At 39.5% G+C, this 12,629-nt stretch overlaps 2 protein-coding genes across 2 annotated transcripts; both read right to left on the bottom strand.

Moving 5' to 3' along the window:
• Window positions 1-1,236: 1,236 nt before the first annotated feature.
• On the bottom strand, window positions 1,237-3,702 carry LOC113179735 (protocadherin alpha-11-like). Its single transcript, XM_026384475.2, has one exon. The coding sequence runs from the start codon at window positions 3,700-3,702 to the stop codon at window positions 1,237-1,239; it is 2,466 nt and encodes an 821-aa protein (XP_026240260.2).
• Window positions 3,703-9,923: 6,221 nt separating this feature from the next.
• On the bottom strand, window positions 9,924-12,323 carry LOC113179674 (protocadherin alpha-10-like). The gene has a single exon (XM_026384394.2). It carries the CDS (start codon window positions 12,321-12,323, stop codon window positions 9,924-9,926), a length of 2,400 nt encoding a protein of 799 aa, XP_026240179.2.
• Between the last annotated feature and the right edge of the window lie 306 nt (window positions 12,324-12,629).

The raw sequence follows: 12,629 nt of genomic DNA, 5'->3' as shown, positions 1-12,629 counted from the left end.
TCCAAGAATGGACTCCTTTAGAATATTATGCCAAATGACATGATGTGTAACCTTAAAACAGCCATGTCTGATTCTCAAAGAATTCTACAAACATATTCATAACAAAAAAACACAAAGAATTAGAAGAAATTCCTAGTGATAAATGATCTTTGCTAGACTCTTACATGATTATACTACACAGAAAGAATTTTTCATGAACATTAAGAGATAAGACATTTAAAGACAGAGCAGTTAAAATGTGAAATAGTAAGGCACAGTAGTAAATTCTTATAATCTCAGTTATCCATGAGACAGAGGCAGGAGAATTCCAAGTTTGAATACAGCTCTGGCAACTTAGAAAGATCCTATCTATATATAAATAAATAAGTAGGCCTAGGGAAATAGCTTAGTGATAGATAGAGCAACCCTGGGTTCAATCCCCAGTACCACAAAAGGAATAAAAGTGAAATGCATACAATGATAATTATCAGTTTTGTTCACTTTAATGGAGTTAAATTCTAGATAAATTCAAAAAATGTAGGAAACAATGCCCATAAGCACATATTGCAGATATCATAAACATATATGCCCTTAGCAAGTTTGTATGATTTGCTTGAATAATTTTAATAATTTTACTTGCCTAGTTTACTTTAGAAACATGAATCAGGGAGTTTTGCTTGAATATGTGCTAGATAAATCTATTGCCAGCTCACAGAAAAAAAATTAAGAATGGACAATCTTATTATTTCCATTGTAGGATGTTATTTTCAGCATATTACAATGCAAGGCTGGATTTTTTCCTCCAAATAATATAAAAATAGGTTTTGCCACAGAAGTAGATGCAAAATTAAATTTTATTTGAAGGATAATACATTTAAGATGGATATTAAGCTCTATAGAAAAGGAAATAATTTCAGACCTAATGAAGAGGGTTCAATCACTGACACAGAATTTTTCTAACCAATTAATTCAATAATGTGAAAATATCAAGGCAAAATGCTGTTAAAAGAAAAAGGTTGGTAAATTTAAAGAATCCACAAAAATTGTGATTATTTGTACTCAAGTAACAACAGTAGGGCCATTCTTCAAAAACTTCTTTCAATGTATTCTAATCAAACATTAGAAGAAAGAGCACATTCATTAAAAATAAGAAACATAATTTTTCATTATTAAAAGAATGGATATATGTATCATCTGGCATATATAACTAACAGATATTGTTCTTTAAAACAATATTCAAAATACAGAGTTCTCATTTTAAAAATTTCTGTGAACAAACGATCCAAATAATTTAGCATAAACATTCTGAATAGGTGGAATTTTTAGAAAACTCACGTGTACTGGGTTATTTAATCCTGCCTCCTGCCTTCCTTTTTCATCTTCTCTGTCTAGTCCTGGTGGAAGACTGGGGCTGAAGGCCATTAGGTCGGTCTTGGGCGGGTCCTCGCCAGAACACACCCTCTGCCTCCTCTGTTGCGAGTATGACCAGCTCCCCACCGCGCTGGAGCACACCAGCGTGGACTTCCCAGGTCCACACGCACTCTCGGTGGGCCCAGCCGAGCACCGCAGCGCTGTGTACAGCAGCAGCGTGAGCACCAACAGGCTGGACACCGCGCAGATGGCTATGATCAGATACACGTTGACATCCACCAGCGCCTCTGCCTGGCCCTCAGAGCTGGCAAACATCTGTGAGGCGGCCTTTGGCGCCTGACCGCTCTCCACCAGAGATACCAGCACTGTGGCGGTGGCCATCAAAACCGGTTCACCGTGGTCCTTCACCAGAACCAACAGGCGCTGACGTGGTGCATCTGTCTCGTCCAGGGCGCGCGTGGTGCTGATCTCACCAGTGTATAGCCCCACGCGAAATGGACTGCGAGCGCCACCTGCAGCTGGCAATAGCTCGTAGGAGAGCCACGCATTGTACCCCGAGTCTGCATCCACTGCGCGCACCTTACCCACCACGTGGCCGGCGCCCACTGACCTTGATACCAGCTCGTTCACGTTCACCGTGCCACCTACAGGAGTAGGCAGCAGCGCAGGCGTGTTGTCGTTCTCGTCCAGCACGAACACTTGCAGAGTCACATTGCTACCGAGTGGAGGCACACCAGCGTCGCGCGCGCTCACTTGGAACTGAAGCAATTCAAGCTCTTCGTGGTCCAAGGGCTGCAGTGCATACACCTTGCCACTCTCAGCGTGCACCGACACGTAGCTCGACAGCGCACGCTCACCCACCCGCCGCTCTACTAGAGAGTAGGATACCAGCGCATTTTCTTGCGTGTCCGCGTCTCGCGCGGATACCGTGAAGATGTGGGAGCCTGGCAGATTGTTCTCTTTCACGAATATGGTGTATTCAGACTGTGGGAACGCAGGTGCATTGTCGTTCACGTCGGCCACCTCCACTGACACAGTGGCTGTGGTCCACAGTGAAGGCGAGCCCCCGTCTCGTGCAGTCACGACCAAATTATATGCTGACACTTTTTCTCGGTCCAGATCACTGTCCAACACCAGTGAATAATAGTTTTTGAAGGTGGACACAATCTTGAAGGGAACATCCGGCGTCAGAGAGCAGGTCACCTGGCCGTTGACACCGGAGTCGCGGTCGGATACGCTTATCAACGCAATGACTGTGGTTGGCCGAGTGTCCTCACTTACTGGGAGGGACAGAGAAGTCACAGTAATTTCAGGAGCGTTATCATTAGTGTCTACGATTTCTACCCAGACTGTACAGTGACCTGCCATCGGGGGATTCCCCTTATCTGTGGCCTGCACTTCAATTTCATAAAACTTATTTTCTTCATAATCTAAAGTTCCATTGACCCTCACTTCTCCATTATTTTCATCTAGTGTAAATAAAAGTTTTCCATTGGGCTTAATTGACATTAAGAAGTATGTTACTTCCCCGTTTGCTCCTTCATCTCGATCGGTGGCGTTTAACTTTATCACAAGAGTTTCTTTAGCAGTGTTTTCCATCAATCTCACCTTGTATTCTAATTGTTCAAACTCCGGATCATTGTCGTTAACATCCAAGATAGAGACCAAGAGCTGAAGGGTGCCTGTGAGTTCTGGTTTCCCTCCATCTGTGGCAGTCAGTAGCAAATTAAGCTTCGGAGTTTTCTCTCTGTCCAGTGACTTCTTTAATATAAGCGACAGTCTTTTAGTCGTCTTACTATTCGTTGGTGATTCTAAAGTAAAATACTCATTTTGACTTAGTCTGTAGGTCAATAGAGCATTCTCGCCTATATCCGCATCAGAAGCTCCCTCTAGCGGAAATCGCGAGTCTGGCTGCTTAGATTCAAAAATCAGCAGGCTTTGTTCTCTGAGAGAGAACGTTGGCGGGTTGTCATTAATATCTTTCACCTCCACCTCCACATGAAAAACCTGCAGCGGTCTGTCCACGATCACCTCCAGGTGGATGCTACACTCCGCGCTCCGCCCGCACAGCTCCTCCCGGTCGATCCGAGAATTCACAAACAAAATGCCATTCTGCAGATTTACCTCCAGAAGGTCCCCGCGGCCCTTGGACTCCACCCGGAACAAACGGGGCACCAGGTCTTCCAGTTCCAACCCTAGGTCCTGAGCGATGCGGCCCACAAAGGTGCCATGTTTAGCCTCTTCCGGGATGGAATAGTGGAGCTGGCCACTCCCTGACTCCCAGGCTGCCAGAAGCAGAAGCGAGATCAGTAGTCGCAGAGTACCCAAACTCCTTCGCTGAAAACCTAACATTGCCCACGAAGTTGGCTTCAAAAATAAGATTTTCTTACACTTACTGTACCAGATACTTCAATTCAGGTTTAAAATCTCGCTGAATTTTTGAGAAGTTTCGAAGGATCCTTTCATAGTAGCATCCAACATGATGGAGTCGTTTTTTAGGAGGAATGCCTGACCAGACCAATCCATGAGAGGACTCTTTCTTTCAAGCAAAGAGCGACACCTTGTGCCTGAAATTGTGAGTACTGTACACTGCATCCATCACCCCAGAATTTTCATGTTTTACCTTACTTTTTCCTAAACAATTCCAAAGTGATTTTTATGGAACGTTCAGATTTTAAGTTGTATTGAAATCAAATATATGTGGAAATGGCACTTTGTTTCTTGAATAACATCAAATTTAAATTCTTTCTATGGTTCTTTTAGAATTATAAAATTATTATTTCACTTATCTAAGTACTTAGAGAAAAAGAGAGTTCACTTATTTAAAAAACCTGTTGGAAAAACAGAGTTAATGTTTACCTATTGTCCCTCATACAAAAATATTATCAAATCTAAAATACATATTATCAAAATTGAATTATTTTACTTCCAACTTCCCTTGTAACTGGGTCTGCTAGAAAACTCAAAAATAATTGTGACACTGGAGCTTGTTTTTTGTTTTTGCAGAAGTTAGGGCCCTTTGTATGCTAGGCAAGCCCTCTACCGCTAGGCTACATGCCTCACCCTCAAAGAAAAACTTTAAATCTTAGTAATAACAACTCTTCAGACTTTATGTTCTGCATAGTATGCTTTTATCTATATGAATATGCCTTCTCATGTCTCTTTTAATTTTTAAAATTGACATGTAATACTTGTACAAATTTATGGGGTACAATTGAATGTTTTCATTTGTGTATATACTGTGTAATAATCAAGCCAGGGTAATTAGCATATCTACCTCCTTAAACATACATCATTTCATTGTGATGAAACGTTCAAAATCATCTCTTCTGGCTATATTGAAATATATAAAGCACTATTGTTAATTATATCATATCTTTTTTCCTTCAGTTCTGATTCTTCATTATTTACATTTAACTGTCTTCTTGTTACAAGTGACTTTATAGCCATTGAAGAACAATAGGAAAATAATCAGAAAAAATAAATAATGTATTTTCAAGTTTGTTAATTTAAAATACAGAATTTACAAAGGAAAAGTCCCTTGGCCTAGATGAATTATGAATTTGACATAGATGATTTCTCACATAAGTTACATTGTTAATACTATAAGACATCCAAATGGAACATTAAGTAATGGAGGAATAATATAATAGAAATAATCCTTTCAACTGTAAAATAATTTTTTCAATGAAATAACTCCATGAAGTTAAAAATCACCACAAAAAAATACCTGTACCATTTTTCTACTTCCAAGTCACCAACATTGGTTTTCTCAATCCAATCAAAATACATTAATTAAAATGGCTTGTTGTTGAAGAATTTGGGAATTTCAATAATATATTCATCCAGAACAAGCAAAGTGATTTCTAATAAATCTCCTCTGAGTGTCTAAAGATGTGCTTAGAGTTTGGAAATGGAATTTCATAGAATACTAAGTGAAATGGGATTTTTTTTTTGTTCTCTTTAGATATACATGACAGTAGAGTATATTTTGATATACATATGTGGAGTGTAACTTTTTCTAATTAGGATACCATTCTTGTGGTTGTACATGATGTGGAGGTTTACTGTTGTGTATTCATATATGAACATAGGAAAGTTATGTCTGATTCATTCATTTGTGTTAAATGTATCTGGAATATACTTTCCTATTCCTATTCACTCTCCCTTCCCTTCATTCCCCTTTGTCTAATCCAATGAACTATTATTCTTCCCTCCCCTGCTTGTTGTGTGTTAGCTTTCCTATATCAGAGAGAACATTCAGCCTTTGGTTTTAGGGGATTGGCTTATTTCACTTAAATGATAGTCTCCAGTTCCATCCATTTACTGGCAAATGCCATAATTTCATTTTTCTTTATGCTAAGTAATATTCCATTGTGTGTATATACTACAGAAAATCAGAATTGTTGATGTGAGTTTTCATTGCCTGACACTGTGATTTGGTTATGATTTCTTTGTCTTCTCATAACCACTTAGGAGAAAAAAGATGACACAACATAAGTTTAGAGTAGAAAGTGACTCAGAATAAAAATTTTAGCTTAAATATTTTGTTACATAAAGTTGCTTATTTTTTTAAATAATTTTTTTAAAGAGAGAGTGAGAGAGGGAGAGAGAGAGAGAATTTTAATATTTATTTTTTAGTTATTGGCGCACACAACATCTTTGTATGTGGTGATGAGGATTGAACCCAGGCCTCACGCATGCCATGCAAGCGCGCTACTGCTTGAGCCACATCCCAACCCAAAGTTGCTTATTTTTATATAGGTTTTTTGAAGAGTCAAGATCTCCCAGGCTGCCTTAAATTTGGGGGCTCAAGCTATTTTCTTCCTCAGTGTTCATTTTGATGGATCATCTGCAACCCAAAATTATTGCAATGGCATATGAGAAAAATGGTCATCATACTTCTTTGTTGATACTTTCATTAATCTTGACTTTAAAAATACATTCTACTACTAATTTGTGATTTTGTTTCACTTTTTTTCATATTTACTCTTTCCCCAATATTGTCATAACATTAAACTCTTATTAAAGTAAATTAGAATTCTGTTTAAAAATTTAAAAAGTATACACATTTTATGGCACTGAATTCTATTATACACCTGTCATATTCTATTATCTATCAGTCATATGAACTTTTAATTCAAATACAACATTTGACCAGATAACAGTGTATTTAAAATGACATTTGAAGCATGTCAATATTTTATTTTTCAACAAGATAAGCAACAGATTTCCAACCACTTAATTATGGGAACTGGGAATTGAGATGTCATGCACAATGAGGTATCTTCCTAAATACAGATATAAATATGAGAAATTTTACTCATGATAGATGATAATATATATTTGAATTAAAAACAGATGTTAATTTAGGGGTCAATTTTCAATAATATGATATTTTGTGATTATACATACTGGCCCTGGGCAAATGGCAAGTCATTGAAACATTCAATATGGTGTGTGAGTCAATGATCCATCTTTTTCATTAGCTATAATATTTCAGGTGTCACCATCTAAATCACCCAGAGAGAAAAAAATGCTCTATTCAAATTCATTTTGTGGGATGAGCCTAATATTTGGCTCTAGGCTAATGCCAATAGGTCATATCATTATCATCATTAACTCTGACTTTGCAAAATCAACTGAGGACTAAGAAATTTTGTTCTAGACCTTTACAAAATTAATTTGGTTAGCTTTAAATGCTACCTGTGTATCCTGCTAGTCCTAGTTAGAATGCATAGTTTATGTTATATTAGTGCTATATTTCTTGAAAACATAAAACACAGAAATTAATTTTGTAGCCATTCACAGAACCTCAGGAAGCTCTTTAAAATCAGATTAAAATTCAATATCCAACCACTGTAGGATCTACTGAATGAGGCTGACTCTGCTCTAGCGTGACTTATTTAGTAAACACAATTTCAAATCCTTTGTTTAGTTGGCACAAGTCTCTCAGCCAACAATAAGACTGAAGAAGGCTGAACTGAGAAAGACCTACATACATTTAAAGATTTTCATGGAAAGCCAATGCCTTTAAAGCTGTTAAGGAAGTATGAAACATTGTAAACACTTCTGAATCCTTTGACCATGTTCAGGATCCTTGAAGTTACATTATCATTTATACTTGTCTAAAACACTATCCTTATTCATGACAAAGAACAAACAAGGTCACTCTGTTATGTGATATTTGACTTTGGTGTTTTGCAGCATTATTAGAAAATGCAGCCTATGATGTTTCTCATGTATTAAATAACTCTTCTTTATCTCTACCACTTCTAAACAATTGATCCATAGTTCTTATAATACAATTCTTAATTATTTACTGATTAAATAATATAAATGCCTCTGTCAATGTAGCAATTGATTAAAACATGTGATAATCATGAACTCTCCTAAGAAAAACTTTCACCAAAAAAAATCCTAATGTCCACCTCAATCATAGCATTGCACAAAGTTAATGATTAATATAATCATGAAGGGCTTTTTAAAGCAAAACAGAAAGGATTTCCCTGTATACTGATTGCACTCAATTTTCATAACCAGCACTATTTGATAAAAGAGAAAAGATTTACTGAAGAAAATTCTACATTATGATGAATAAAAGAATGGCTCTGGGTCTGGAGTTGTGGCTCAGTGGTAGAGTACTTGCCTAGCACAAGTGAGACCCTGGGTTTGATCCCTAGCACCACATAAAAGTAAAATAAATGTATTGTGTCCAACTACAACTAAAAATAAAATATTAAAAAAAGAATGGCTCTGGATTGTGAAAGATATGCATTTGAACATTATCTCCATTATGTACTAGTTGAAAGGAACTGGAGAAGATAGATAAATATCTCAGTTTCCCTTATCTTTAAACTTTGGATAGCTCTATGTACAGTATTTTACAAATTATCATAAATTAATTGGGATTAAATGAAAAGATGTATTTTAAGCCCTTCATACCATGCCTAACAAATAGAAATAGCTTATACAGTGGTGGTTTACTATATAATCACCAACATTTGCTCCTGTTCTCCCCCATCTACAGATGGAGAGATTCACGCATAATATATGAAGGCATGGGTGATGGTAACCCCTTTTCTAAAGATTTTCCTAATGTTTATCTTCATGGAAATCATCCTCCTAAAGTTCCTCTTTCAAAACAGAAAATAGCCACTAACACCTTCAAAGTGTTTCTTTGGACTTTACCCTGTCCATAACTTGACTCTCCTTCCAAATGCAAATATGTATTCACACAGCAGAATCAAAGAGTATCTCATTTGTAATTGAAGTCCAAAAGAACAAACTTGTAATTAACATTCCATACTATTTAATAGATACCTTTACAGGTTTAATTACAAATTCTCTGCGATTTCTTTAAATAAAACAACTCACATGGTGATGGGGCTGAAACCACAATTTTTTTTTCTTGCACTGTTGATAATTGAACCCAGGGTTTTGTGCCTGTTAGACAAGTGTTCTACCACTAAAGCTACAACCCCAACACAAAACAAAATATACTTTGTGTTAAATGTATCTGGAGTATACTGTGTTAAATTCTGAGTAATCAACAAGGAGGTACTCAAGTGGAACTACCTTTACTGATATTTCATTATTCCTATGCTTAAAATGTCATTTTAAAGACCACACATCTTGCTAAGCACAGGCAACAATATTGCACTTCACCATTTATGAGAATTTCTTAAACTGAAAGCACAAGTGCTAATTTTCCTATCTAAAATATTTCAGTACAGCCTCATGACAAGTGCTAAGAATGGAAGAAAATAAGTATGATCCGTGCCCAAATAAATCTTCAAAATAAGTAGAAGAGCTCAATAAACTAAACTGGAAGAAAGTAGCAATGAGTTTAACAGATAATTAAGCAGAACTGACATCATGTTAGTAAAAGGGAAAATATTGTCTATCTAAAAGAGTAGACTTTGAAAAAAAATGAGTTTGATAATACAAGGGTATTAATGACCCTCCCCCAAAATACTAAAACGACCTCCAAAGGCAAGGCTAAAACTCTACCCACTGCAAAGACCATCTCAAAAAAGCATGCTGTTGATTATAAAGAAAAAAATTGTATATAAAACGAAGCTGCCTCAACCATGCCCATCTCCATTAGTGACAGATAATTTAAAGATATAGAAAGTTAAGAAATAAACATGTTTTAAACTCAAATTATAAAATAAAATGGTGGTAGTTTTGAATACATAAACATGATAAGAAATGGAGGACATCAAGTAGAATAGGAAGAATGAAATTGCTGGAAAACTGAGCCATATTCTACATTTCCCATCATGATCTTTGCCTTCTTCCTAGCAAACTTAACTTTCCGAAGCAAGAGGAAACGTTGACTCATCCTATTTCAGTGTTGCTATTTTGTTATTATATTTAGCAACTGAAGAATATTCCTAAGAAATATTCTCAATGACTGTAGTAAAAAGTGATGAAGATGGCTAGATTTGCAGTAGGCTTTCAATAGACCATCTAAAGAGAAAGGCAAAAACAAATTTAAGAAAACAATGAATTTACAATAATAAATTGGTGAACTAATATGTCAGTGACATTAACGGGAATGAAATACATCACAGTATTACTGTACTCACATTTTCAAAGATCTCCTGTTGGACTCCACTATCTCCAGAACCTGAACCAGGAGGAATACTAGGGCTGAAAGCCATGAGGTCAGTCTTGGGTGGGCTCTCACCAGAACACACCTGCCTCCTCTGCTGAGAGTATGACCAGCTCCCCACCGCGCTAGAGCACACCAGCGTGGGCTTCCCAGGCCTGCACGCGCCCTCAGTGGGCGCCTCTGAGCACCGCAGTGCGGTGTACAGTAGCAGCGTGAGCACCAACAAGCTGGATATCGCACAGATGGCAATGATCAGGTACACATTGACATCCACCAACGCCACCTCTGGGTCCGCAGCTCCAGCTGACGCTCGCAAAGAGGCCTTTGGCGTCTGACCATTCTCCACCAGAGACACCAGAACTGTGGTAGTAGCGGTCAGTGCCGGCTCACCGTGGTCTTTCACCAGAACCAGCAGGCTCTGACTGGGTGTGTCCGCCTCATCCAGCAAGCGCGTGGTGCTGATCTCGCCTGTGTAAAGCCCCACGCGGAATGGACTTCGAGCACCGCCCTTCACAGGCAGCAGTTCATAAGACAGCCATGCATTGTAGCCAGAGTCTGCATCCACCGCCCGCACCTTCGCCACCACGTGGCCCACACCAACTGACCGCGACACCAGCTCACTCACAGAGCCGCCTGCTCCTTGTGTCCAAGGTCTCAGCAGTGCTGGTGCATTGTCATTCTCATCCAGCACAAACACTTGTAAAGTCACGTTGCTGCCCAGGGGTGGCACCCCAGAGTCCCTCGCGCTCACCTGGAACTGCAGCAGCTCCAACTCCTCATGGTCCAAAGGCTGCAGAGCATACACCTTGCCGCTCTCCGCATGCACTGACACGTAGCTCGACAGCGCACGCTCACCCACACGACGCTCCACCAGAGAGTAGGACACCAGCGCATTCTCTCGCGCATCCGCGTCATGCGCAGACACCGTGAAGATGTGGCAGCCTGGCGGGTTGTTCTCCTTCACGAACACCGTGTACTCGGAATGCGCAAACACTGGTGCGTTGTCGTTCACATCTGCCACCTCCACCAACAAGCTGGCTGTGGCCCACAGCGAAGGCGAGCCCCCATCCCTCGCAGTCACCACCAACTCATACTCAGATATGGTCTCGCGGTCCAGGATGCTGTCCAACACCAATGAATAGTAATTTTTGAAAGTGGACACCAGCTTGAAGGGGATGTGGGGTGTCAGGGAGCAAATCACCTGACCATTGGCTCCAGAGTCTTGGTCAGACACGCTAATTAGGGCAACGACAGTGCCCACTTGAGCATTCTCTTCTACTGGGAGAGCCAAAGAAGTGACAACTACCTCAGGAGAATTGTCGTTTTCATCGAGGACTTCTACTAATACAGTGCAGTGACCAACCATAGGTGGAGTTCCTTTATCTGTAACATCTACATGAATTTCATAAATGTTTCTGTCTTCAAAGTCAATATAATCATTTACTTTTATTTCTCCTGTCATTTCATTTATTAAAAATTTCCTTCTTATGATGGGTGGGACCAAAGAGCTAAAAGAATACACCATTTCCTTGTTTATTCCTTCATCCGCGTCAGAAGCATTTAGCCATATTACTAACGTTTGATTCAACTGATTTTCATACATCTTCACTTCATAAACGGATCTGTCAAATGTAGGAGCATTATCATTAGCATCTAACACAAAAATGAACACAGAAACAGATCCTGTGAATTCAGGTTTGCCCCCATCCGTTGCAGTCAGTAACAACTTAAGTTGGGGGTTTTCTTCACGGTCTAGCAGTTTTCTCAAAACAAGGACTGGGAATTTGCCTTTGTCTTTTTTGCTTATAATATCAAGAATGAAAAACTCATTTGAACTGAGTTTATAAGTAATCATCGCGTTCTCTCCAACATCTGCATCAGAAGCGCCTTCCAGCGGAAATCTAGAGTCAAGCAGTCTAGACTCGGGTATTGAGATCTTTTGTTCTGTTACGGAGAACATCGGAGGGTTGTCATTAATGTCCTTCACCTCCACCTCCACATGGAAAACCTGCAGCGGTCTGTCCACGATCACCTCCAGGTGGATGCTACACTCCGCGCTCCGCCCGCACAGCTCCTCCCGGTCGATCCGAGAATTCACAAACAAAATGCCATTCTGCAGATTTACCTCCAGAAGGTCCCCGCGGCCCTTGGACGCTACCCGAAATAAGCGGGGCACCAGGTCTTCCAGTTCCAACCCCAGGTCTTGCGCGATGCGGCCCACGAAAGTGCCGTGTTTGGCTTCCTCCTGGACCGAGTAATGGAGCTGACCGCTCCCAGCCTCCCAGACTGTCAGGAGCAGAAGCGAGAGCAGCAGACACCGGGCTCCGGGAAGGCCGGATCTGGCGATCAACATCCCACCTTTCTCTTGTCTTACTAGTCTATGAATACTCTGAACATTTCCCATCCGATATCTTTCTTCCATTTTTTATAGAAACGGTTGAGATCTAAGAAAATAGCTACTTCCTAGACCTTGAGAGACAGTGGATTATTCCTTTTTTTCTAAAAGGCTACGTATATTGTGGACAACAGCGACATCCGGTGGCCTGATTCGTAAGTACAATTCCATGAGTTTAACTTTTCTTTCATTCATCTCTTATTTCTATATGTGTTTATCTGGACTTTCAAACCCTTATAATAGTCTCTTGTATATAATAATATT

The sequence above is a fragment of the Urocitellus parryii genome, chromosome 1 (assembly GCF_045843805.1).
Source record: "Urocitellus parryii isolate mUroPar1 chromosome 1, mUroPar1.hap1, whole genome shotgun sequence".
NCBI classification, from domain to species: domain Eukaryota; kingdom Metazoa; phylum Chordata; class Mammalia; order Rodentia; family Sciuridae; genus Urocitellus; species Urocitellus parryii.
This window is presented reverse-complemented; position numbering and strand designations above follow the sequence as displayed.